Source organism: Sprattus sprattus, assembly GCF_963457725.1.
Source record: "Sprattus sprattus genome assembly, chromosome: 4".
Lineage (NCBI taxonomy): Eukaryota > Metazoa > Chordata > Actinopteri > Clupeiformes > Clupeidae > Sprattus > Sprattus sprattus.
Window position 1 is genome coordinate 47,666,404 of NC_137923.1, and position 27,100 is coordinate 47,693,503.

At 40.6% G+C, this 27,100-nt stretch overlaps 3 protein-coding genes across 3 annotated transcripts; 1 reads left to right on the forward strand and 2 right to left on the reverse strand.

Moving 5' to 3' along the window:
* Positions 1 to 1,948: 1,948 nt before the first annotated feature.
* On the reverse strand, positions 1,949 to 12,945 carry crtc2 (CREB regulated transcription coactivator 2). The gene is made up of 14 exons (XM_080836516.1): positions 12,734 to 12,945; positions 11,967 to 12,068; positions 9,627 to 9,740; positions 8,416 to 8,477; positions 7,800 to 7,868; positions 7,553 to 7,653; positions 7,141 to 7,217; positions 6,984 to 7,027; positions 6,465 to 6,703; positions 5,295 to 5,752; positions 3,938 to 4,945; positions 3,695 to 3,751; positions 3,265 to 3,412; positions 1,949 to 2,897 (listed from the first exon to the last, which is right to left on the reverse strand). The coding sequence occupies exons 1-14, from the start codon at positions 12,911 to 12,913 to the stop codon at positions 2,749 to 2,751; spliced, it is 2,808 nt and encodes a 935-aa protein (XP_080692642.1). The 5' UTR covers positions 12,914 to 12,945; the 3' UTR covers positions 1,949 to 2,748.
* A 570-nt stretch (positions 12,946 to 13,515) lies between these two features.
* On the forward strand, positions 13,516 to 15,505 carry chrac1 (chromatin accessibility complex subunit 1). Its single transcript, XM_080837215.1, has 3 exons — positions 13,516 to 13,669; positions 14,113 to 14,239; positions 14,352 to 15,505. The coding sequence occupies exons 1-3, from the start codon at positions 13,523 to 13,525 to the stop codon at positions 14,426 to 14,428; spliced, it is 351 nt and encodes a 116-aa protein (XP_080693341.1). The 5' UTR covers positions 13,516 to 13,522; the 3' UTR covers positions 14,429 to 15,505.
* Positions 15,506 to 16,135: 630 nt separating this feature from the next.
* LOC308364900 (uncharacterized protein) lies at positions 16,136 to 18,691 on the reverse strand. The gene is made up of 3 exons (XM_080838181.1): positions 18,656 to 18,691; positions 17,459 to 17,971; positions 16,136 to 16,523 (listed from the first exon to the last, which is right to left on the reverse strand). Exons 2-3 carry the CDS (start codon positions 17,962 to 17,964, stop codon positions 16,376 to 16,378), a joined length of 654 nt encoding a protein of 217 aa, XP_080694307.1. The 5' UTR covers positions 17,965 to 17,971; positions 18,656 to 18,691; the 3' UTR covers positions 16,136 to 16,375.
* Positions 18,692 to 27,100: the final 8,409 nt, after the last annotated feature.

The following is a 27,100-nucleotide window of genomic DNA, read 5'->3' on the forward strand; positions in this document are numbered from 1 at the left end:
AAACTACATGCAAGCTGATAGAAGGAAAATGATTAAATGAAAGATGAAGATAAAGAGACAGGGGTGAGAGATATGAGTGAGATAGAAAGTGAACCGGTAACTTCAGAAACATGTCTTAGCATGACCTAGATACTAGTATCAAGTATCGAACTACCAAAGATACTTTTAAAAATGATATTCTTCCATGTCACCACTTTGAACACAACATACTTCTCAAACATGTTAGTGGTGTACCAATGGACCCTTCCGCAAACTCCACCCCCCTTAGCAACGCTTGCTATATCAGTCAAGCATTCACGTTTCCCAGGTTCTCAGCATTGGTATGAATGGCGTGGCAACATGTTTTCAACCGTGTCAATTTCAGCTCTACCCAAAGAAATCACAAGCATTTTTTGGAAAAACGGCAAAATCTCAGATCGAAGCAGGCCAAAGGGTCTGCAATATGCTTATATAGGCTACAACCACGACATTACATGCCGTGTTTGTAGAGAGACAAATGCTAAGGCTAACAGGTTCATTCCAGCTGTGTTTATTTGTTCTATTATCTACACAGTCGCCGCTACGCAAACATGTAAGGTGGTAAAACTGAATCGTATTTTAAGCAAGGGTTTTCTCACGTTTTCGATGCAGTGGGCAGATTTTAGCGACATAGCTTCTTGGAACAAAGTAGGTGCTTCTGTTTACGTTGCTGACATTCAGCTGATGGGGGGGTCGTCCACATTGTTTGATCCACAGCAGGCATTTCTCTCTCTGGGTCTTGGGTTTCGGGAAGGGATAAAATGTTACCCCTCCCTCCAGCCTTTTTGGATATCGGCTGTCAGAATTACACACTCCATAAGCGCACCGTTTTATTTTCTCTTCTCGAGCAGACGTCTCTCTCATTGACTTCCATTCATCAAAATGGCTTGCTTGACTGAGGTCCCGAGCTTAGTAACCGTTGCTATGCTATGATTGATCAGTTACCGTTTTGGGGAGTGGTCGCGGAAGGGTCAATTACTGTGAGCCCAAGTCCAAAAAAGGCCTCACAAGGAAGACTGACACATATCATTGACTTTGGCGCCATCAATAGGTCAGTACAGGCACTGCACCAAATATAATGAAGTTGCTTCCGAGTGGCTCACAGCTGTTCAATATCCTGCATGGATCATTTCCTTGCCTGCTAGAGCACGTGCTTTAAAGGCAGGGGACCATTTTGAACCTCCTTAATGAGCCAAGTCAGGAGTGTGTCGGGGAGAGGCTTTGCACACAGCACGTAAATGTGAACATGTATGAGCAAGGGATGCACTACTAAAATTATACTTGAAAAACATTTCACTTCATCACCAACTTTCTCAGAACCAATATAGAACATTTTAGACAGTTCTGTCTAGTGGAATAACTAGATATCTGCTCATCCTTACTGATACCCCTACCGGAGTGCAAATGGCCAGCTGGATGATTTACATAATAAGCTCCAACCCTTCTAGTATCAACAGTGATGTGTGCTTCCTTACAGTGAAGTAACCCTGCTTTTCTTTGGTCACTGATGTTGTGCTACTGTGTTTGTAACAGAACATTTCATATAATTTATATTACATTAAACAACTTATGTCATATACAGCTATTTGAGTCTTCCTCACAAAGCCTGTAGCATGACCAATAACCTAGTGTTACATACTGATTGAAAATACCTTGAAATGCATTGAATCTGGAATACTGTTAAAAGAAAATGGCAAATGAAGTCATCATTAAAGCTGACATTGAGCATCAAAGCAGAACTTGTTTTTTTGTCAGCAAAAAGAGAAACTAAAGGATAAGTTTGCTTCACTGTTCAATGAGAACCAGATGGTTGATGTGTTGTCTGCATACTGAATTAATAAAAACAGTGCAATCAGTTCACATCATAATATTTACTGTTGCAAAATATCAAGGCAGTAATGAATAATAAACAATGCTTTTGTTTGTTTGACTCAAGTATTATTTGTTTGCGACAGACAAAATGTTTTTCTTAGTTTTTTGGCAAGGAAGATATCTAAGCACAAAAATGCGTTCATCATCTCTACCAGAGAGAGAAGTAGCTCTTAATATATAAAACATATATATGAACATATATAATAAATAAGCATGACAATACAGTCATAATATTAGCAAAATATAAACAGAAGCGTAATACACAGGAGCTGTTTTCCTGTTTCATTTTAAAAATCATAAAATGTAAAGGATTGATCAGGCTGGCACAGACAAATACAGCTGTCGAGTAACACCCTGTTAAAGGGATGACCACAATCCTTTTCTGTTTGCTTGTTTGTTTGTATAAAATAAATGATTTTTTTTTTGGCTAAAAGAAATGGATTTGTTTTCTTTATCACCTTGCGACACAAATGCTGACACGACTTAAAACATGATTGAGGACAAAGTCACATTCCAAAATCTAAAACATATGTCCTCTTCAAACATACTTTAACTTTCTAAACTGGGCAGGTTTGTAGCTGTGGCTTACTTGGGGATGCATAGATGTAGCTTTTCCCCCTATATTTGTGCATAAGTTAACAACAACAAATCATAACAAATACTCTAAACTAATGTTTTTCATCCTCTCTAAAATGGCGATCTGGAGATCACTGCATATTATAGGAATAGTTGTTGGTTGACATAATAACCCAGTGCTCACATTTGTGGCATCCCACCTCACATAAATAGACTTATCTTACAAAAGAATGGCTATAAACCTATTGGGAGATCATCTCCAGCTGCGTGCCCCTGTCCGGGTCAGTTGAAGGGGTTATAGAACCCCTCCACTGCAGACTCGCTGGTGAACTCCTCATCCCTCAAGATGCTCAACTCTAAGGCGTCTTCATCCAGATCCAGCATGTTGGCAGGGAAGCCCGCAATCTCCTGGTCCAGCCAGGATGCTGCATCTGACAAAAAGTTGAGGAGAGGGACATTTTTATATACAGCAGTTTATTTTAATGTTTACAGTTGTATACAGACATCAGTGAAGACAGCAATGGACAAGTAAACAAGTTCAAGTACATTCACAAGTAAGTAAACTTTCTAGTTTATATGGGCATGGTGGTGCAGAGGTTAGGATCACTGCTTTGAAAGTGGATGGACTGGGTTTGATTCCCTGTTGCTGCAGGGTGTTTGTGCTGCTTAGGATAAAAGCATGTGCTAAATACCTGACCTTTTAGTAGGACAGATCAATGAAAGATCTCAAATAGATGGCAGGACAGATGGATGGTTTTAGTGAAAAAAAAGTCTAACGCTACTTATTCTGAACTGTACCTGTTAACATAATGTCAGAGAGGCTATGGCAAATTCCACTGCTGTGTTTCTGGTCTTGGCCCAGATTAAGGTTCTGGAAAGGAAAAGCACTCTGCATCCCAGCATCTGGGTCAGCACCGGACCCCGACTCCTTGCAGAGCTGACCCAACTGTAAAGATAAGATAAGATACACTTGTATTAATCCCCATAGGGAAATGCAGGTGTAATAGCAGCAAAGTAATAGGAATAGAATAGAATAATATAATATATAAATACAAATAAATAAATTAAAATAACATAAAGAGGTCGGGTAGAACTACAGTGAGAACAAAGAAGAAGAATCCTCCTCGTACAAGTACATTCCAGTCTTACGATTATTCAAAGTGAACGGAATAAGTAACTGACAGCTCCAAGAGATTCCTCTGTTTAACATGGAAGTTGTGCAACGCACCTGCTGGGAAAGGGCTTTAGTCTGGCTGGGAGTGAGATGCAGGCCCATGTAGGACTCCTGAGGGGACGGGAAACAAAGCAAGCAATCCAGAAACACATGTGTGAATAGACACGTTGTAGGAATGCAACACTGTACCAACAGCAGCTGGGTAGCTACAGTAATCATCACTTTGTAATTACAGAAACAATATGGCTGATTTGATAGCTGTCGGTAACAAGTTCCACACAGGGAGATCTCACTTACGTTATTAAGGCCTATGCCTGAGTCCAGGCACAGCCCACCCTGTGAGGATATCCCTGTCTGCAGAGTCTGAGCCATCTTCTGGGGGCTCCCAGAGAGAGGACTTCCTGCCACCACATCCTGCATCTGGCTCTTAGATCTCCGGTGGCTCTGCACCCTAATGGGTGTGCCTGCTCTGAGGGGCTCCTGTGTGGGCAGAGTGTCCACACTGGTCAGGGCTCCATGGAGGTCAGTCTCCTTCAGCCAAGGGTGGGCCTGAATTTGGCCAGGCATAGCAGGGCTTGGAGAGGGCCATGACAGGTGCTGCTGACACTGTTGTTGCTGTTGCTGTTGCTGTTGCTGTTGCTGTTGCTGTTGCTGTAGTTGTTGTTGTTGTTGTTGTTGTTGATGGTGATGGAGATCATGTGGAGCGTGCTGGTCAGGCTGGAGTTGGTGAGGTGGCCACTGGCTTTGCTGCTGCTGGTGGGTAAAGGGCTGGGAATAAGGCAGCTGTGGCGGAGTCCCTGCGTGGTGGAGCGGCTGGCTCGACTCACAGTGATATGGCTGCTGGTGGTGCTGCTGGCGTCGCAGGTGCTGCTGCTGACTGGGCTGTGCATGTGGGCCCGCTTGGCCCTGGGCCTGGGGAGGCTGGAGCTGCGGAGGTGGAGGGCTTGGATCTTGCAGGTGCTTCAGGAGGTGGCTCTGTGGCGGCGGGGGGGTTGGCTGTGTGTGACACTGGGGAACCTGGCGCTTTGGGTATAATGGTGGATGGTACGGCTGATGTATGTGTTGTTGATGGGGAGGCTGGCTTGGCATGGGTGCTTGGTGGGGCTGCTGCTGCTGGTAGTTGGAATTGTGCACAGGTGGTTCTACAACAGCCAGCTGATGGTGGAGCTGCCCTTCCAATGGACTGTATGGGAAGTGCTGCAATGACTGCTGGGATAGAGGAGGACCAGCATGCTGTGGCTGGTTGTAGGGATACGCGGGGGGTCGGGATTCTCGTGAGATCTGGTTGGTGTTGAGGAGCACTCCCTGGAAACACAGAGAGCAAAGCAGAGACAACATTTTATTTAAGCATCTAATCATATGTCTAACGCAAGCATTAATCAAATGCAGCTCCAGTGATGAACATGGCTCCGGCAATGCCAAGGGCATCAGTTTCATTTCCATTCCATGAAAGCAAGGTCATTTAACCTGGGCCAGAACAAACAAGATGGTGTAAGGTTAGACACTAGTGTAGCTTTCAAATTACTTAAGGGGTATCTGGGGTAAAACTAAAATTTGAGGGCAGACAGGCTAACGGTCAGAGAGGTGTATATAGGGCATTTGTACATCATGTGAATAGGTCATTCAACACTGACAACCATGTGGACTGCCATACCTGAGTGATGGAGGACAGTGTTGGGGACACGGTGGGGGAGAACTGTTTTGGGTGGTGCCAGCGAGACTCGCCCCCGCTGGGCAGAATGAGAGGGCTGAGCTGGTTCCGTTTCCGTGACGACGTTGAGTGTGGAGGGTGTGATTGGTTAGACGCACGCGAAGAGCAGGACAGGGAGGACGTGGAGCGAGAACGTGATCCGCCTATGCCACTGCTATAGCTACAGTGGCTGGCTGCTGATTGGAGGGACTGGTTGCTAAGGGAGGAGCTGCTGAGAGAGGAGAGCAGGGATTGGTTGCTGAGGGATGACTTGAGGGAGGAGTTACTCAGGGAAAATTGTAAAGAGGCTGAGCTCAAGGAGTTGGGGAGGGAGTTGCTGCTGAGAGATGATTGGATGTTGGGGCTACTTAATGAAGACTGAAGCAGAGGGTTACTGAGAGAGGCTGACATTGGTGATAAACCTGAAAAAGAGCAGAGGGGGAAAAAATCCATTAATCCATCCTTAAAACTAACTAGCATGTTAATTTTAAAGATGTAAAGAATCTCTAAAATCAATGGGTCATTTCCATTTATTAAAAAAATAATATTTAATAATAAATCATCATACATTTTTTGTTAAATCACCCAGAAATACTTTTTCTTTTTTTCTTATTCGAATAAATTACAGTAATGCAGCCCATTGTGTTGTATTTAATTTACATGAGCGCTGCTACACATACCAAGAAAGTTAGCATATAAGTTAGCTACACTAGCATATAAATTAGCTACACTAGCATATTAGATACACTAGCATATAAGTTTGCTACACTAGCATATAAATTAGATACACTACCATATAAGTAAGATACACTAGCATATAAATTAGCTACACTAGCATATAAGTTAGATACACTAGCATATAAATTAGCTACACTAGCATATAAGTTAGATACACTACCATATAAGTAAGATACACTAGCATATAAGTTAGCTACACTAGCATATAAATTAAATACACTAGCATATAAGTTAGCTACACTAGCATATAAATTAGATACACTTGCATATAAGTTAGCTACACTAGCATATAAATTAGCTAGACTAGATGACCGCATATATGTTTTGTAGCATATATGTTCAGCAAATTAGTTTTGTCATAAATAAAGTAATTTAATCAAATTGACTGATTAATACCTGGTAGGAGAAAGGCGTCATCGGTCTTGAGGCTAGGGTGTGTAAGACCCCCAGACAGGTGGTCTGAGCTGCTGGAGGAGGACAGACACGGGGCCTGGCCCAGGGGGTCCATCTCCAGGCATGCGGACTGGGCAGAGGGCAGGTGCAGGCTGGAGAGGTCTGGCAGAGAACCACTCATATTCAGAGCAGAGGGAACAGGGAGGAGACCGCCGCCCTGCTGGCTGGGGGTTGGGAAGGCACTGGGGGCAGAGTAGGGCAGAGTAAGAGAGAGAGAGAGAGAGAGAGAGAGAGAGAGAAATGAGGTGATAATATGAGAGAAGAGGAGAAGTGATAAAAGAAACAAAGAAAAGAGAGGAGAACAAATAAAACGAAAACAGAGGAAAGGAGGAGAGGTGAAAAAGAGAAGAGATGAGAAGAGAACACATGAGAAGAAAATGCAAAAGAAAAAAGACAGCATATCAGACAAGGATTTGGCAGCATGAATTGAGTGAACATGACAGGAACTGAGGGATGACTCACTGTTGGCTGGAGGCTTTGGCACTTCCTGATGGCACTTCGGACAACTGAGGACACACAAGAGCGGCCACATAAACCATCACGTATCCACTTGGAAAGGGGATAACAACCTTACAATAAATCACATCATTGCAACAAGCAACAAGACGGCAGCAGTTACCTTTTTACAGTCTCTTTTCACAGGCTTGCCTTCCTCTGACAAGTTCTCTTCAATGAGAGGCACAGGATATGGGAACACTTGAGTTTAAAACAGACAAAAGAGCGAGGACAGACCAAGCAGTCATAAAGGAACATCCCACTTCAGTAGAGCATTTATCAACTAATAATCATGTTATATATATTATATATATATATATATATATATAGTATAGTTTCAATAGTTTTCAATAGTTTCACATGGATGCAAAGTAGCAAGTCTCACAAACAACAACAGCAACTTGTGTAACCATAAGTGCACTAAGACAACCACTCAGAGAGGCCTGGCAGGCTTCTAATTACTATCCTTTCCAGCTGGAGGCGCAGCCGCTCACTGCAGCTGCTGGGGGGGGGGGGGGGGGGGGGAGTGAACTCACCACCGCGTCTGTTCGGGGGGGTGAGAGCCTGGGCTGAGCTCATCTGGTCACCCATGTGTGTGTTGCGTACAGTGGTGTGCAGGGCAGAATCTGAATTTGTTCTGGAAAAGAAAAGGGTTTGGAGCAAGTCGAGAGAGAGAGAGAGAGAGAGAGAGAGAGAGAGAGAGAGGGAGAAAGAGCAGTTAGGGAAAGGGCAGCACCAAGGGGAGCTAGAGGGGGAACTGTGGACAAAAGAGCGGGTAATTACCTATTCAGAGCTGTCACTGGGAGGCAGACCTCTTGGCCTTGGTCTGTGGTGCAGCTGTTTGGCCAGTTCCTTCATTAACCAAAACAGAAAAGGGGGTCACATAATATTGGAATTCCATGAACACATACAGAACAGGGAAAATGGACGTACTACTTTCCATAGCAAAACTAGAAAAAATTAAATAACAGTCAATGGGATTGCAAAGCAATGGCAAGCTCAACTGGCAAAGCATGGGATTCCCCTCACGAACACATAACAAAAAATGGCAGCTCAATCAAGCACATTTTTATTGCCACACTTATTTTAGCAATGCTGGAACAGTGAGAGCTGAACAAAACATTTTAATGAACAATTACTAGGAAGTATAACAAAACAATGTAGCCTGGAAGCTATTATTTCAGTGAAATGTTAATGACACTTCTAACTAATGCACCCCTCGTGTAGGGAGAATTATACATTATTTATCTATAAACAGCAGACATATTTATTATTATTACAAATAATGTTATTGTAAAGCCTACTCTGGTATTACTCAGGGTGGCATTCACAAAGAGAGCATGGGCAGTGTTAAAGGTCAGGCATGACTGGCGCATCTGACCAGGGTCCTGATCCTTACCTTCTCCAGTAAGAGACGGGGGGAGGAGACTGGTGGAAAGAGTGGTAAGGTGCACTGTCAGGCTGTAGGTCGGGGGTTAAGGTCAACAGTATGGTTGGGCATGACCATCGCAAGCAGAAGTATGTTCGAGTCACCATTCCAACAGGCATCATAGGGGATATTAAATCCAGTGGGAAAAGAGAGTGCTTGAAGGTAGAATTTTTATCAATTTAAAGCTTTTATAGATGTAATCTTTTTTTTCTGAGTCACAGTGGAAAAGGCTCTACAGGGTCATCCCTACCAGAGTACGAAAATGATACCATACATTTAACTACCCAAAAAATATATAAAATATAGCTATGTCTATCACAGTTATGCCTTCATTCTCAAGTGATGGTCAGAATTTGAAAGAGCATATGAACGTATAAGCATATGAAACATGAACTGAAATCTCCTCAGAAGAGAAGTGCACTAGAATAAGGGGTAAAGTCCTCTTTAGGGGCACCCAGGTGGTTCAGATACACAGAAAACTGAGAGTGTGTTTCCAATAGAAAGTACACACAATTTTGATTTGTGCACATAGGGTACATACATACATGAATGCATTTAAAGTAACACTATGCAACAATTTGACACTTGTTGAGGTATGGTTTTATAGGCAACTAGTTTTGGTACCATCCTGTGAAGGACAGATAAACTCCTGTCTATCTCAATAGCCATCCAGGATATGCCCTATGTAGTTCCGTATGGAATACCCTGCAAAAATGCAGGAAAAGCTTTCACAGCATGACATTGCCAGCTATACTGCCAAAAGACACCAGTGAGTTGGCAAGATCCTGTCAGTGTCAACTGGGCTGTTGGTGGTGTTTCCAAGGTTTTTACAGGCCTTTCAGGAAGTTAGCGTACTAGTTTTGGAACAGAACTCTAAATTGCTCATATAATGGCCACTCTTTTGGCTTGGGTGGGTAAATTAACCGTGTCATTGTGTTCTATATCTCTATATGTCTGTGCTCTATAGATCATGTTATAATTTGCATCAAGGTCTTGGGTTCATTCACACAAAAACGTATAAAAAACATGATATTGCCATACTGTGTGTGCAACTTGTTTTGGATAAAGCCACCACTTCCATGATTGAATATAAGAAAGATAGAAAGGCAAACCAGACCCTAAGAATTCCATCAAGAAGTTACTGATAACTGAAGCACATCTTATCTGAATGAAAAGGATACATGTCTTCTGCTGGGCCGGCCCGGTGGACTCAGTCTCCTCTCTCTGTGGGCCTGATCTGACATCAGCTGACGCCGCACTGCACAACTGTGCTCAGGGTTGTATGACAATTGACCCTATGTTGAGAGGGGTTGAAAGAAGATATATGTGTGCAGTCAGCATGGTATGACACTGCAAAAATTCAGCTTTCAAAAACAAGAAAAAAAAGTACTAAAATGGGGGATATATTACTTAAAATAAGCAAAGTGATCTGCCAACAGAACAGGAACATTTGTTTTGTACTTGTCAGTGGTGATAAAACTTGTTTGAAGCATTAACTTGCTCAGAACCAGTAATACAATTTCTGTAACAATTTATAATACCCTATTAAGATAATTAAAGACTGAAATGCTTGAAGCAGGTGAAATGCTTGAACATAAAAAAATGCCTGGTAAGAAGAAATATCTTGTCAGGCAAAAAACAATCATATATTGCCTTGATTTAAGATATTTCATCTTACTGATGAGGACACGTGTATCTGTGAAGGGGTATCAGCCTTAAGGTAGTCGTGTGTTGGAAAGCAGGGAGGAAAAGTCATCAGGAAAACTGTGGCCCAGTGGCCAATATGATAAATACAGTGTGACCGCCAAAGACATAGCATGGTTAAAATGTAATTAAGTAATAGTTATTAGCCATTAGTTCACTGGGCCACACGGTCCTTGACCTGATGACTCAAATGGCCAATGAAGCCTAATACAACAATTAAACATTGATCTCAGCCCATGAAGGGAACCAGGTTCATGTTTCTACTGTGTACCTGTTAAACAATGTCATGCTAATGTGATTAGGTCATTTTTCAGGGAGTTAATAAATAATAATAATGAATTTTATTTTGAACGCACTCTTCATTCAGAAGTTGATTCAGATCTGAATAGTATGCCTTAACTGCATACTATGTGGCTTTGGAAAATTATGACCAATGACCAGGGGTTAAAGTGGGCCGGAACGCTCCGGTACTCAGTACCGGCACCTCAGATAAATTAATAAATAAATAGATTCTTAAAAAAAAATTACAAAAATGTAATGTTAAGGCCAGTCCACACCAAATATCTAATCAAAACGTAATATCATCCCCTAGCCCCGCCTTGTTCATCCCTCTGACAAACACGCTTCGCGCGCGCAAAAAAAAAAACAGGTAACCTTCCTGTCAGTTCAGTTGAGAGCGCGACGCTTTGCGGTAAGTGTTTAGACTGTTCCAGTCAGAGCGAGTGCATGTTGGAGTCCAAGGTGAAGTAGTAAGCTAAAGTCTAACGTCTATATTTTAAATAGGGCAACAAACACAACTTAAAGAAAGAACCAGGCTTTTAGTTATTCGTTTTCTATCACTCTGGCCCTGACTGAGAATGACGAACATTAACAATGGTTAACTGCAACTAGTTGGTTATTGGCTAGCACGTCAGCTTGTCAGAAAGACAAAAAATTTGAGTACCGGTACTTGTTTCCTAATTGGAAAACACGTTGGTAATGTTATGTCTTCATAATTTCCTTCTTAAAGATGGAGGAGGATCGAAATAAGAGAGGGTGTAAACGAAAAATAACTGATTATTTCCAAGGGTAAGAATGTCTGGAAATGGTGCCTAAACAGTCATTCTTTTTAGATTTTCTTTTAAAATCAAGCAATTGATAGTCTAAGAAGATGTACCAAGCATTGTTGCTATGTCATGTTTTGATAATTCATTTAACAGTAAAATATTTTTAATTTAATAACTGAAGTCTGCAGTGTTGTTTATTAATGGCTGTGTGAGTGGACAGTCCAGGCCATGGAACTAAGTAGGCACTGTGTAATTTGCGCTGTGATTACTGTGTAAGAATGACTAAGATTAGGCCTGATGCAGAACAGATTTCAGCACTAATTGTTCATTTCCAGCTGGCCATCCCCAAAATGCACCAGAATACAGGAAATCATATTTACCAAATTCAAAATGTTCTCATGGAACCAAATAGGGGCCCAAAGGCTCATGATCCATCCCTGGTTTAGGTCTTTGGTTAGACCTCCTTATATCACTGTGATTAAAAAAATATAGGAATGGGTGATTTCAACGCTGCCGCCACCAGATCCACCAAATACCCCCCGCCACGGCCGCCACCAGATCCACCAAATACCCCCCCCCGCCGCCGCCGCCACACCGGAAAATAGAGTACCCCCACCTACCAAATCCCACTTTAACCACTGCCAATGACTATATAAATACTGTAAGGGGTTGCTATTTATTATTACTATTATTATTGTTATGATTAAGATTATTACTCATCTGACATTATATATGACCTTTCATGTGTGTTATCAGTGGAAAAAGTCTCACCTGGGCGTCACACGTAGCTCTTACAATCTGGTTAACATTGGGCAAGGAACCACCATAATATGGAGCCAGATTTCTGGCCTGACGAGTTCTTTGAACATGTAGCTGAAACAGAAAAGGGCATCAGCTCATCCTTAAATTTAAGCGTGGGGTGCTGGAAATATCCTTGATGACTTAGTAGGCTAAGGTGAATTGCTATCGAAGAGTAGCTATAGAAAAACTTTTTAAACTTTAAAAGTTGATAAATCTGCTAAATATAGTGTATTTCCGAAAAAAAATATTAACTGTATTGCTGTTGAATTGATTGTTGAGTGTTGGCAACATGCTGCCTGTTAGTAATCAATTGTATCTAAGCACTGGGAAAGCACCTAAATATAGTGGGTGACACAAACGTTGCGCTGAGAGACAGAAATATCAGCAACGTTAACTTAATGTTATTATCACTTCATATAATCAATGTACACACACACTCACTATCTCCCTCACACACACACACACGCATGCGAATAAAGCGTTTCTGATTCTGATTCTAATGTACCCTAATACTGCACTGAGTCTGTTCCCAGGCTTGGTTGAAGCAACGTAAACAGAAAACTTAGCTAGCAAATCAAACCTGGCTAACTTTTTTTCAGTCGACTCTGCAGTGCTTCATTGAAACCTCAAACCGTGTATCTTTTGGCCAACTACACAACTCTTACTTCTCGTCAATAACCGTGTTGGATACCACTTGTTCTGTGATCTCGGCCTGTCAAACCGACATCGAGACTTACCTTGGTGGAAGTGATGTCCATCATAACCTCTTGGAAGGCGGCGGTGTCTTCAGCTTGACGCTGATTATGAAGGGCAATTTTCTCGCTAAACTTGCGTGGATTACATCCTGTAGAGCCAGATCCTGAATTTGGGCCCTGGCTACACCCCCGACCCCCAATACCTGTACCTGCCATAAACATTATCAACTCAAAATAGTATTAACAGCGGTGAGTGAGTTGTTCAGTAAGCTATCGGTGACCCAAACACCCTAGAGAGGTAATCGTGATGTACCATGGGAACTGCTGTTTTTTATTCTGGGGAAAAGCGCTACACGTTCCATTCAGAAAAACTACACTGCCCACAGATGGACCAACAGGTCTGTCGATAAACAGAGCAGGCATTAGGGGATGTGGGTGATGTAGTTCAAGCTATTTTTATAACGAGATTTTGTTGAATTTTGTTTTTACGCTGAACGGCATATAAACAGAGTACTGCAATGATGAGGTTTACATACCAAAAGTTACAAAGACTGTCTGTCAACAGTATTTATAATTCAGTCCTGCAAAATATGTGTCATTTTGTAACTCTCAATAGGCTATTAGCAGCTAAAATTATTTTCTGGGAATTAGTTCACATTTTAAGTTTATATAAAAGTCATATAAAATCTATATAAAGTATTTTAGTGTAATAAATGCTGGCTAGAAGTGTTTAAATTAAAAGAAACTACATTTCCCTAGTCCAGCCTAGGACCACTTTCAAAAGTGGCGGTTCACTTCCGTCGCATTAGTCGGACCAACTTCGATGTGAAGATGTCTGGGGATAACGAGGATGGCAAAGTTGCACCAAATAGCAAAAATATCTCACTACCACAGTCCCGAGTGAAGCTGATAATGAAAAGTTCTCCAGATGTTTCAAATATTAACCAGGACGCCCTCTTTTTAACAACAAAAGCAACGGTAAGGCCACATCCCTAGCTGTTTGTTTGCTAGTCACAGGGTAGCTAGGAACAAGCTAAGAAACGTGAACTTGGCTAGCAAAAAAAGCCAATCCAGCAAGCTAACTGACTCTCTTACGTTTGTTAGCAGTAGATCGAAGTAACGTTGACAAACTTTTGTTGTACTTTGTGTATTTTTTCATTGTAAATATGATGGGTCCGATGTGATCATGGTGGTGGATAAAACATTTGTGAGACAGCGAGCAAACCTCGCTAGATAGTTCGTTAACTATCGTACGTTAACTATCGTTAAGTAATGTTACTGGCTACTTGTGAGATGACCTGATCATAAAGGTATACGTCCTTCATAGTAAATTAATGTCGTATCAAACTGTTGTGATGCATTTAATACACTGTTACTGTCGGTTAAGTTTGGGAGTATGACACTATTTTGTCGTTATCCAGGAGCTCTTTGTACAGCATCTAGCACGGTCTTCATTTAAAAATGGATCTAGTAAAAAGAAGAACACACTGTCATACAGTGACCTCGCCAATGCTGCAGAGGCGATGGAGAACTTTCAGTTTCTAACCGGTATGTGGATGACACATGATATTCACGTGATATTTACTATGTCCTGCTTGTTACTGGAGGCGGAAGGGCCATTTTTTTTTCTTGTCCTAAATAGTTTGCTTTTCACTTACAGATATCCTTCCTAAGAAGATATTGGCAAGGGATTACCTGAAGACGCTGGAAGACAGGCAGGAGGAAGATGACATCTAATGAAAATCTGCTGAGATTTCAGACATGGGTCTGTTACCAACCACTCTCTCAGATGGCTGAGTTCCCCAACCTTTTAACTGCCGAATCAGTAAACACAAAATCGGTATGCATGGTGGTACAGATGTTCTGTTTTTTCAACCAATCTACTCAGGGCCCAGATAGCAGGATACGTTTACCTTAACCTTACTGTGTTAGTTGTTTTTTTGTTTGTTTGATTTTTGCCTCCATACTGCAAATGACAGATGTCACAGTGAACTCTTGAGAGGCACAAAAGAAGGCCAATTCACAGATAACTATGTGACTTCAAGTAATTGTGCTTGATCGTTCACATAGACACGTATTCAGGGATGCATCCCGTGTTTTGAGAGCATTTTATACATACTCAAACTTAACCAGGTCATTCACAGACATGGCACCGTTTAAGGATTTTAAATCCTCAGGTTAAATGGTGCTATACATTGGTGCTTCCAGAGGCTTCCATTGTCAGTCTGATCATCAAATCAATACAAAAAAGGGGTACCACGTATTTACGGTCATTCTGGAAAACCAGTGGCATTGGTTGTTTAAAAAAGCAGTCCTTCTGCTTTTTAAATACTACTGCATTTGTGACCAATACCTGAACTAAATACAACTCAGGATATTTCCTTTCTTTGTCTCTTAATCAGAGGGCATTATGACAATTGTTTTTAAGGAGTTGATTTTTTTGATAGCTCTGAGTCTCATATTTCTGCAGAGGGCAAAGAAGTGTAAGAATTGTGCACATTCTCATATAGACAAAGGGTAGGGGTTTGTATTTATTTGTGCTATAAAACATCCGTATACCCTTTCAGTGTCTGTCTTTCTCTAACAAAGCTGCGGGATATTTTGTAATAATGCGCCTACACTAGAGGTGATGCGTAGGGAAGACACTTAGCTTGTTTCAATGGTATCAATGTCTGACTTCTTTCTTTTGCAGGAAATGGAAAGTGCACTGGTTAAGATTTGTGTAGTTGTTAACACGTAGCTTAGTGTTCATATATGATGTTTGTATCAGGGTTTAGTCTATACCATGTATGGAAATAAACGTGCTTGTGCATAGTGTGAACACGGGTGTTTTATTTTCACACACAAATTTAGCTCTGAAGATGATTTCTGAGTGGTCCACATTGAGACAAATTATTTTTATAATTTGAAAGCAGCCGTATGGAGTTTTGGTCTAAAACTAGCAATGTATCTATTGAAAAGGCATGCAAAAATCTTAGACACAACACCAGCAAAGAGGCCCTGATGAAAGCCTTGCTAGCATGTTAACTCATGTCGTTTGGCAGTATACACAGTTGGGGAGGACATGTTATGAAGGCACTTCTTATTTTCTAGCATTTTCGCAGGCTGGTCGACCAGAACCACTGAACTTACTGCATAGCCTAAACGGCTAGTTGGAACGACAGGTGTATTTATCGGTCCTTCACATGACCATATCCCATAAAAAATCATTTGAAGTTGGCACCAGTACTAGTTGCTTATAGAAATATGCTTCAAAAAGAGTAGCATTGTGCCATACTGCCTCCGTAATAGACTTAATTTAGTTTGGTTAAGGCCTCTATGCCATATTGCAAAAGATGATGGTGCAGTTCAGAAATCAGCATTATCTCTTCACACTGTTTCATTTCAGGGGCAGTTTTATAGTGGCATCACACAATGTTAAGGGAACAAGCATGCAGGCTGATATAAAAATATAGATTTTATTACCAAGGCTTATAATAGCCAACACAATGTATTATTCATTGGATCATTTGGATGGCAGGCGCCATACAGCACAAATGAGACAAAGTAATTGCCTCCCCATCTCATCTAAAACAAGTCCAACTCTCAGGTAAATACACATTTCAGAGATAACTCTGGTCACTGTAACAAGGTTTTTCTATGTTAGTTATGAGTCATGCATTGTAATGAAAAAGGTTGACATGGCTACCATCTCCGTGCCAGTAGTTTGGCCAGCCGAAGTTGCATGAGGTCCAGGGACCTCTCTAGAACAGAGAGCTTCTCTTCCAGAAGTGCAGCTAGTTCCTCTCGACTATGGATTGAGGCTTTAGTGTTGGTCAGCTGCTCCTTTATGCTACGAAGAAAAAGAATAGGCCAGTTTCAATTACCCTTGTTAAACAGCCTCAGATAATAAAAATGAGCAGATTCAAAACGCCATATACTTTAAGACTGATGTTTTTAAAGGTAAAGTGTGTAATTTTTGTTCAAAAAATACATGTTAAAATTAGGTGATCCTGAACTCTGAATTACTACTAATACAGTTTTCTGTGCCTCTTGTTTGTATCAGCATTCAAAGCTTTCCTTTACATATTTCTGGACCTGTGAAATGTGAACAAATTATGAACAGAAGATACCTTAAAAGATCTGAAAGCACAGTGCAAAAGAATATTGGCAAACAAAATCATTTCACAATGACCGTTTCAGAAGTGGATTTGCTGCTGTGCATCGTCACAGTATATTCCACAACAAAATCATTCACTACAGATTTCTGTGCTGTCCTTCTAGTTGTTCCTTTAGTGCCCCTCTTTGCCTGTAACAACATTTATGTAATTGTTTACAGTGCTGGAGCTGCTTGTTACAAAGCCAGATGCTTATGATGCCAGGCCCTCCCATGTCTGGACAAGCGCTTTTGTTGGAGTGTGCTGGACACAAACAGATCAATGGAACAGATCCTGACTCTTGGCCGACAGCTGTGACGGCTGATGGTAATGACCTCATGGTTGAGGCACGCTGGTGTGGAAAAATGGCACACACACATTTTCTGGTGTGGAAAAATGGCACACACACATTTCCCTACATTCCTTCACATGTGTTAGTGAGTGTCTGCCTCATAAAAACCTTGTACGGCAAACATGAGGCAATAAAACTTGCCTTTTCTTTCCAGCAGCTTTCTAAGCTTTCATTTGATTAACAGGAGGCAGCGTGGAGTGTAGCCATCATGTAGTGTAGGTTGTCTTTTGCTCTAATATGGGTTATGATATGGGATATAGGAGGTTAAGTGAAGCTTACCTGGAAAAGGTATAATGCTCAGTGCCTTCTCTCCTTTTCTCTTCTAAAGAGAAGAAAGCCTTCTCCATGCTGTCTGCAGTTTGGACCACTTCCTGATGGTCAGCCTGAACCACCTGCACATCTTGGCGGGCCTGTTCTTCATACGAAAGTCCCCCTTCGTCTAGGCCACTGGCTTGTGACACAGCCTGCAGTGCGGCCCGGTTCTGGAGAGCCAGCAGGCGGGTCTGTTCAAACTCCTTCTGCCCGACAATGTCGTCCCAGCAGACCGGGTAGGACGGGGGCAGCCAGAAGCGTTGGGTGCAGTTAGCAGGCCTGTCCGGTGTCTCTGAAACAAAAAGGCTGTCCGCGGGGAAGCCGGCCAGCAGCAGGTCCTGGAGGCCTGAGCCCCAGTCGTCCCAATCACCCAGCGTCTGGTCCAGCTCCTGTCCGAGCACGGGGCACCACACACAGAGCAGAAGACACATGGGCAGCCAAGTCTGCCCCACGCCCTCTCGGAAAAACAACATTGTGGCACTGCGACACAGTACAGTAATGAATTTGATGTGTACTGAGGCATTTCATTAATGGACACAGGACACACATTAATTGATCCAATTAGTTCTTGTTCCCACAAGGACACACACAAATATTTAAGGTATATGCATGCACACTCACACACATATAGATCGCATACATTTATTAATGGATATGAATATATAAGAGAGACAGAGATAGCCGATCCCCTCTGTGGATGTCCTTGGATTTGGGAGATCTAAGATTTTTTTTTAGAGAGGCTACAGATAGATGTAGGAATGTCTTTCTTCCCTTATACACAGGATCCAATAACTATGCATTTTTCTTTAAACATGCATATAAAATAATCATGAAACGTCAAAACATCACAAGTTGTTAAGGTACATATCGGGCATCAGCACAGCTATGAATACAACTATCTTTTCTAAGATAAAAGTATAACCCAGGTCTTCATTGAAAAAAAAAAAAGAATGTTTCGTCTAAATCAGACACGATGACCTCACCTACGCTCCACCGTGTCTTTTGTTTGGGGTGCTTTGTCAAAGCGAGTTTTCCATTTGGAAATCCCCGTGTGGTAACAGGCATGCTTTGTTAGATAAAACACTGAAAACACTAACAGATATAACTTTTGAGTTTGACAGCAATGCAAATATTGCTTCAAATTAAATTATTAATGATACTTACCTTGGAGAAAGCTCCCGACTTCGAGCTCCAATGTGCAGTGCCTCACGAGTGAGCTATTGGAAAGTCTGAGTCGGTGGAGGCTGCGGACTTCAAGCAGCCAGCGTCGCACCATTTGTTTGCCGGATCATGTTTTGAGCGACTTTCTTCTATGGTAACAGGCTTTCAAACCTATTTGTATTTATCTGCTTTCAGATCATATTAATTACGTCAAAGTCTTTCTGGAGGCAGGAGTTAATATTGTTAGTAGGTTACGCTGATATATATATATACATATATACACACAAACAACCTCAGAAAAACCCTTATCTCTTTTTCTTGAACTCGACTGACCAGGAGTCAGGCTTCTGTTTATCAACTGCAAATCCAACCTTGGCCGGTGTAAGATTACTTACACATCTTTGATTTGGTCACACCATTATTCTGCACAAAACCAAAGCGGCTGCTAATGGAAAATGGCTAAATTGAGAAGATATGCGCATAAATTAGTGCGGAGGTGCGCAGGTATATTTGAGAATAAAATTACGCTTAGTTCCTACTATACACTATATCAGAAAAACAGTCATTACATGTGACCATGTCCACCTTGACTTGAACAGCTGCAAAATACTACAGCCATTGGACAATTCAGGTTGTTACTGGGCTCTAGTAAAAGCCAAGGCCATCTGTGTTTGTTTAGAATTAAGTGGCTTGGCTTAAAGAAAGAAAAATTAACACTGTTCTTGGCAAATAAAAACATTAACAATCAAACATATCAGCAAGAGTACAACCAATCACTGAAAAATCAACATAAAACCCCATTGAGAGAAAATGTAATTTTATTTTTATTAATTAATGCAATATACAGTCAAGCCAGAGAGTGAACTACAAGTGATACATATTCACATTATGTCCTAACAAGATTTACAGCATATTTTCGAGTTTATCATAATAAACAAAAAAAAAAAATACAAATCGAAAGCTCACACGATACAACATCGAGAAGAAAACAAAACATCAAGGAACTTAGCAGTGTATTCAAATGCATCAATTTAAAAAAGAAAAGAAAAAGACCTCACCATTACAGGAATGACAGAAAATTCAAATTTGGCATGTGGTGAAAAGCTATGAAGTTTACAGAGTTTTTTGAAAATCAGTGACATGAACGGGAGGCTTGTAGCCAGTGGGCTGTGCAGGGATGCCTTCACTAGAAAAATAAAAACCCTTTGGTCACATTGCTATTCCATGGCTTTTGTGTGGATATTGACTCATGAATATGTATTTCATAATAATAATAAAAAAATGGGGTGTCCTGGAAAGAACTTCTGGAAAGAATTTTGAAATTTTGTAAATAGTTATTTTTTATCCTGTGGTTGCTTCACGTTGAACCACAAAACTATGAATGAGTTAAAAGAAAAGCTTTTCAGGACACTCCCTCCCTACATTCATAGGAGGTAGATGAAAAGCAACAGACGCAGGGCATTGAATAACTATCGCTATGGGCAACATATAGCTTACACGTCGAAGGTCATAGTGCATCATTAAGGCCAGATGTCCAGTGTTCCAACACCACATGCAACTGGTTAATTTAAGACAGCGGTGAGGAAAGTGAAAGGTAACAGTAGCAGATATAGCCCTTAGTTGGCTATACCCGAGTCTGCAGTCACAGTTCATTATTCTCCAATAGGGATAATCTCATCGGGATCAATTATTCTATGCCCATTTACTGTTGAGCCATCATACAGGAGTCATCCAAGTGAAACACTATGTGCATTAGAATGCTCTGTGAAGTACATGTCATTGAATTGTCAGATGTGACCATTTTGGGGAAAACTGAAGTTGAAGGAAACCTGTGACCTCAACTAGTTTCAAGGTCACATCATTATGCAGAGGTTTTGATTAACAGTGCACCCTGTGTCTCGTACAAATGCACATGCTATTTCTATCTGGGTTCAAATAAAAGTGACGTGATGAAGCTGTGCCATTCTAAACAACAACAAAAAAACTGACATTTGCACAGCCTTGTGTGTTCAACAAACCTCCCAGGATAAAGGGATATTTTGATGACTGAAAAAAAATAAAAAAAATGTATGCAAAATTAAAATATAAATGAAATGTCAATGCAGCATATATCAGGCTTATGAGGTACTTCATGTCTATATACTTTTTTCTTTAGAAAAGTTATCCAAGTCATATTATTCCTTAAAGTTCCTATTGTAGCAGAAAATACCTCGTTCTTTTCATCTTTTTCTCACTCTGCCCGACCAGATGTGTGCAATTTCTTTTAAAAACTGCTTAGAAAGTGCAAAATATAAATACTGATCATTCTATGCAGCATGTTCTTACAAGGTTGCATGATAATTAACATAGAAATTATTTTCTGTTGAGAGGGGGGAGTGATCGAAAAAGGCACACACAGGAGTAAGGGAGGGGGAAAAATGCATTTCTTTCAACCTCACATCTTGTCCAAAGAATTTGGATTTGAATTTCTACACAACCTTATCTGTACCATTCTGCTGAGGAAAATCCTTTGAAACGCCAAAAACCAACCAGTGCATTGGTTAAAAAGAAAAAAAAGTGTTATTTGATTTGTCACTTAGAATTATTCCCTTTATAAAATGCAATTAGCCAACCAATATGTTTATTTTTTTTAAACAGAGAACTGTCATAGCTTATGCATGTTCTGCATTTATCCTCTGGGAGAAGACAGCAGATTTGAAATCGACAAGCTTCACTGATTTTATTGCCATATGGTTACAAAATTAAATCAGGTAGAGGATTACAACCCACACCAGTGCTCTATCTGACCTCTATACACAGTTTACGACACAATGGCCTTTGCTGTTCAGATACTGCACACGCTTTGTTGAGACTTCATGCTGAAGAGCAAAATCCAGAGTTTCAGATAATAACCAATAAAACATCATCCATTATCATTCAGCCACGATTAGCTGACAAACCACAATATGGCACAACCCTATCAAATCGCATAATTATACTACTTTTCAAATATATACCACTGGAAACCCCAGATAGTATTCATTAACCCCTGGTCCAAAGATATGCCGCTTTTCATTTCCATCCAACTTCCACATGCATTTAGCCAATCAATGACTTGACTTCAGGCATTCTCGCTCATCCACTCTACACTCTTAAAAGGTTCTTGGAACCATTTTAGGTTCTTCAGGTCTTCTCTGCTAAAAGGTCTTGAGTTTTGAAGGTTCCACTTAGATGGCTCTACTTTGAACATTTGAGGGTTCCTTTTAAAAGCCTTTGTGACAGTTCATTGCTAAAAATATTGAGAAGGTTTTTCCAGAAGACCCTTTAGCGTTGTAGAACTTTTTAAGGCTCTTCCTCTCCATCTCCTCTGCTTAGTGTGCAGATCAGCACATCCAAATGGCACCTATACTCATAGAATTCTACAACCTCAGAACAGTTACTGACCCTTCAAAGGACATAGCAATGGATCATGGCCAGGCTCATCACACAGTTGGCAAATGTCATCCAGTCATGGTTGGAGCTCACTGCAATAAATCATGGTGTTCAAAGGCAGTTTTAAGAAACAAAATAGTTTTTAATCGTAAGAGGACATTCGCATAAAACGCCATTTCCAATTACAACATTTTTGGTCCCCTGATATATCTTTTTGGCCGATAAAATGTCCCTCAAATTAGTCCGTAACAACATTTAAAAAAAGAAAAAATAGAACAATATTTTCTTAAAAAAATAGTATTGGTTTGTGTTTGGTCACTATTCTTGTTCTTTGTCATCATGTAGATCAGGGGCGCATGCTAGCCCCTGCCACCGTTCTGAGGTAGTGTTCCAAGTTGGTATAAAAAGCCAGATCATTCTGAAGCTGTTGAGGACAGGAAAAGTGGATTGGTTCATTTCAGTCTTAGTTGCCCCCCACACACACACACACGCTTCCCAATCACAGCAATATGGCATTGATTTTGAAGACTGGAGCAGTAAGTGTGTCCATTGAAAAACTCCACTCATTATGGCATATCTGGGAACTATGAATGTCTAGCAACGAAATCTGGAATGGTCGCCTCAGAGAGCAAAGGGTTTTACCAAAGAACTTGTCAGAGAAAAGGTGAACTATGAAAACAAAGGGTGCTGCATATCAGTGAAGACCTGTCAGTTCAAGGATTCAAAGGCTTAATATGGAATAAAGAAACTGCCATGAAGGAGGGTTAGGAAATATTTTAAAAAAGATCATGAAGATAGGGTCACTCCGCTGTATGGTATGTGCCATCATGTAGTGAGGCCTGTGGCCTTTACATGCATTACTTAAAATGGTGATGGATTAATTGAGACAGAAAACAAAAGTTGATCAATTAAATTGAACAATAATGGTGTTTCTGAGGGAACATCTCATCTGTTCTCTCTATACACACAAACTGCCCGAAGCAGTGGAAATAAAAAGGGAAAAGCTTTGAGAACTAAATGCAATTTTTTTTGTAGCATGTTCTATCTATTGCAGCTTACGTCAAGGTATAGATAGATCAAATACGAGCACATAGGTCAAGTACAGAGTTTTTACAATGCTAGTATTCAAAAATACATTCACCATTTTATGCTGATTTGATCCTCTTGAAGGATCTATGAATAAGAGGAACATAAAGGGAGGGATATTTTGTATATTTTGCTGATCACGGCCACTGATTAACAAAAAAATGGCAATAGTAAAATTATTGGTGGCAACCATGAGTTCGACTCAAATAAAGCTGAATGTGCAAGCCTTGCGAAAAAGAAAAAAGCACACACACAAATGCACACACACACAAAACACCCTGCAGCATAAAACTAATGGGGAAAGCATTCATACAAGATAAAATCGTCAAACAGGAGCAATCAATAATAGGTTTTCCGGCTGTTTTCTAAAGAAATATTTAGAAGGAAAAAATGTAATCTAAAACATTACAAAGCATTATTTGCAGAATAAAATGCCACTGCTCTTGAAAATAACCCTGTTGGTAGTGTTTAAGCAAGTAAGCTATTTTGGCCAAACATAAAAAGGTAGGAGGGTTATATGATGTAATGATTTTAAAACCTTCAGTGTAAAGTCTGATACAGTCCTGAGAACACTGTATGTGCTTACAAGTAATCATGACATTTTCAGTCACATAAATACAGGGCCAAACTATATAGTGCTGCATCATTTATTCTGACAAAACCAAAAAACAAAACAAAACAGTCTACAGCAAAAAGAGAAATAGCTTGAGCCTTAACAAGTATACAAAAATAAGATTTGAATTACAATTGAACAATCTACAGTTTTTGTCGCCAACACAGCACAATTTATCCACAGTGCCAATCTGTTTAAATAAAGCACCACAAGAGTCCATCTGCTGAGTGTCAAGCTTGCGCTCTAAACACAATCCAAAATCATTGACACAGATATGTTGCCATTAACATTTTAATGATTTGGCAAATAACTAGAAGGTTTGGATGACATCCAATGAAATCCAAGAGCAATGATTAAAAAGTAAAACAAAAATGTAAGAACCATATATGATTCCATTTTGACTGATTCCATACATTTTTCCATTAGTCACTTTTTGCATAGGCTGTAACAATGTAGAACTTGGCATAAGTAGATGTTCACGGTTCGCTCTTGTACCAATGTTTGTCTCTGTGTCTATGTGTGGCTAATGTAACCTCAAGACCTTTAATGAAAGTCACTATGATGACCGCACAGCTACCCGCATCACTTTCGCCCCCAATTCTGAGGTATACACTTCTAAAACACCACTGACAACACGATTCACACTCCAACCTTCTTCTATAATAGTGCAAAACATAATGTTTTTATACTTTTTCATACTTTTTAAAGGAATTGCATATGCTGAGAACATCTGGAAGTCTAAGGTGCTGTGATCAGAAGGTAGAAATTGTAACATTTAAAAGACAAAAATCATTGGAAATCCTTTTTCCAGACTGGTTTGAGAAGAAAGGAAAGACGCAATTTCACTAACAAATAAAGACTAACAAATCAAAAGTATTGAAACAAGGTGAGTGAATCAAAACAAGGATTAAAAAGTGAGCTAAAAAGAGGGGCAAGTGTTTTCAGGGTTGGTTCTTCTGGCATTTCAGACTTGATTAATACTGAATTATGGAGAAGTCAATTAAAAAAGCTGGAAAGTGGCATACAAGCTTGTAAAAATGTTTGTGTGATGCATGAACAACTATGCATTTATGAGGAAAAAGTTTCAGATGATTTGGTACACGGCACATTTAAAAAATAACAAACGCCCAAGACAGGTTGAAAAAACACAATGCCCTCAAAACAAGAGATAGCCATCTCTCCATCATCCTAAAATCTGCAGTGACTGCAGCATGTGGCGAAGCACCTAATAAATCAAAAGCAGATAATTTGGCACCGGTAAGCTTAGTGAAATGATCAGCAACAACGAGGGAAATTAACGAACAACCTAGAATCCAAAGTTAACTCAGCCATCTCAAGCCTGCCGACAAGAGACATCAGTTACAATCAAATGCATGGGTTTGTGGACCATTCAAAATGGGGGTGGGGGTTGATCTTAATCTCGAAGGGCGACGTGAGGTGGGGTGACATTTTACTTTCAATCCATTCAAAGCCAACCAATCCATCATCTAAACAAGGGAACCAGCTGAGACTAGACCAATTAAAGTTTGGTTAGACACAAAACATCTCCTCACATCAGCCCTTTGCCAAAAATTACATTACTCAGTCCTGATATCAGGAGATCAGTGATGCAGGATCAGTGAGCATGACACCACCTTTGGATATGACGGAAAAAGAAAGAAAGAAAGGAAGAAAAAAAAAAACAACCGGAGAATTAACACTTTGTGACACCATTGTTCATTTTGTCTCATGCAATTATGAGGAAATGACCTGTGCTGTAATGTTACCATCATATTAGTAACAGGTAACAAGAGGTAAACACAAGCCATTTCAACACAATTGCACCCGAGCAATAGCACAGCTTGGCTATTTCCTGCCTGCGACAACACGTCAAAGAAACGGATGGAATATGCCCCATGTCCATTGTTATTCAAAGTGCACCCAGATTTATACGTTGCGATACCAGCGCCAAATAATTACGGAGAAAAAAAAACAGCCCTCATCAAGTATATGATTAAAATAAATGCCCCATATACAAAGTCAGCTGGATTTTGAGTCAGTTACGGAGAAAGGGGGAAAATCAATATGACCGATTAGGAAACGTACAGGTTAACAAAAATGAATGAATGAAGAACCTCTTGGACCTGTCCATTTTGAGGTTTAAGGTGACATTACATTAAGGGATGAAGTACAAGTTATTTCCCCTCTGTATACCGAGGGGCTTTAGCACCTACACTAACAACATCCATTTGTGCTTCAAAAACTGTGGACATTGATCATGACAAATCTTGTTTGGCTTAGGTAGGGGGTGGGGTGGAGAGGGGGGGAACTGATACTGTACAAATAATTCCCAATTGTCTGTGTCGTCAGAATATATATATAATATTTGCAAATGAAGACCGAAGGCAAATACTGCTACAAGGATTTTCTGCTAAGCCCACTACACAAAAATCACCCTCGTCTCCCTATCTACAACAATAGAAGTGTCTAAAATTCATACAGACAAACATGTCACAGCTAAAATATCTTTGTTAAGAATGCATAGTTAAGAAAAAAAATTGTTAAAATCTGACCAAAACTAAGCCAAGTCTTCCCAGGCCAATGACCCATTTTAAGAAGAGGGTGACTACAAGTTGTTACTTGGGCATGTTCTGTACGTTTGGGCATGTTCTTGTACGATTAATAGAGGACAAGCTTAATGTAAATGTGGACCAGTCGATTTACTTCGATCTACAAAATAAAAAGACTAAAACTCCCAACCCTCGCCGTAGACGGTACTCATGGGGGCAAAGTGAATATCAATCTTTTGTCGCCCCTTCTTAAAGAGAGAGGAACACAGATGCTAAAACAACACTGAAACAGACACAGTGGCATGATGTTCAGGGTCTTGGCACCCAATCTAAGCACAGTGAGGAGTATTCATGATTTCAAGACCAAGAACAGTTTCTTTGCAAGCACACGCAAATGGTGCCTCTAGCACCCTCTGTTAGTTCCATAAGCTTGATGCGAGCTTGCTAGCGGGGCCTGTTGTGAGCTGGCTAGCGGGGCCCGTTCTAAGATGGCTAGCGGGGCTCGTTGTAAGCTGGCTAGCGAGGCATATTGTTACCAGCGTCAGCTAGCTCATCTGAATTTCAGATGTGGTTGGCTGGAGCAGACGAGTCCAGTCAACCGAAAACAAGAAACTTGATAAACATGGAAATCATGAAGCTAGAGATGCACTCCTCTGATCATGCATGATTGGACTGGACTGCATACGATTCTATGCCAACAGCATACCAATAAGACTACACGCTCACCATGTGAATTATTCTTAAGCACTGGCCAATTTGTTGTAGGAATCTAGTGTAATAAAAAAAAAA

Excerpts from the sequence above, each read along its gene's own strand:
- crtc2 (XM_080836516.1), bottom strand. The coding sequence starts at position 12,913 with ATGTTTATGGCAGGTACAGGTATTGGGGGTCGGGGGTGTAGCCAGGGC. Across the intron at positions 12,069-12,733 it reads TGGACATCACTTCCACCAAG|CTACATGTTCAAAGAACTCG; the intron begins GTAAGTCTCGAT and ends TTTCTGTTTCAG. Across the intron at positions 7,218-7,552 it reads CCCCCCGAACAGACGCGGTG|TGTTCCCATATCCTGTGCCT; the intron begins GTGAGTTCACTC and ends TTTAAACTCAAG.
- chrac1 (XM_080837215.1), top strand. The coding sequence starts at position 13,523 with ATGTCTGGGGATAACGAGGATGGCAAAGTTGCACCAAATAGCAAAAAT. Across the intron at positions 13,670-14,112 it reads TTTTAACAACAAAAGCAACG|GAGCTCTTTGTACAGCATCT; the intron begins GTAAGGCCACAT and ends GTCGTTATCCAG. Across the intron at positions 14,240-14,351 it reads GAACTTTCAGTTTCTAACCG|ATATCCTTCCTAAGAAGATA; the intron begins GTATGTGGATGA and ends TTTCACTTACAG.
- LOC308364900 (XM_080838181.1), bottom strand. The coding sequence starts at position 17,964 with ATGTTGTTTTTCCGAGAGGGCGTGGGGCAGACTTGGCTGCCCATGTGT. Across the intron at positions 16,524-17,458 it reads GAGCATTATACCTTTTCCAG|CATAAAGGAGCAGCTGACCA; the intron begins GTAAGCTTCACT and ends TTTTCTTCGTAG.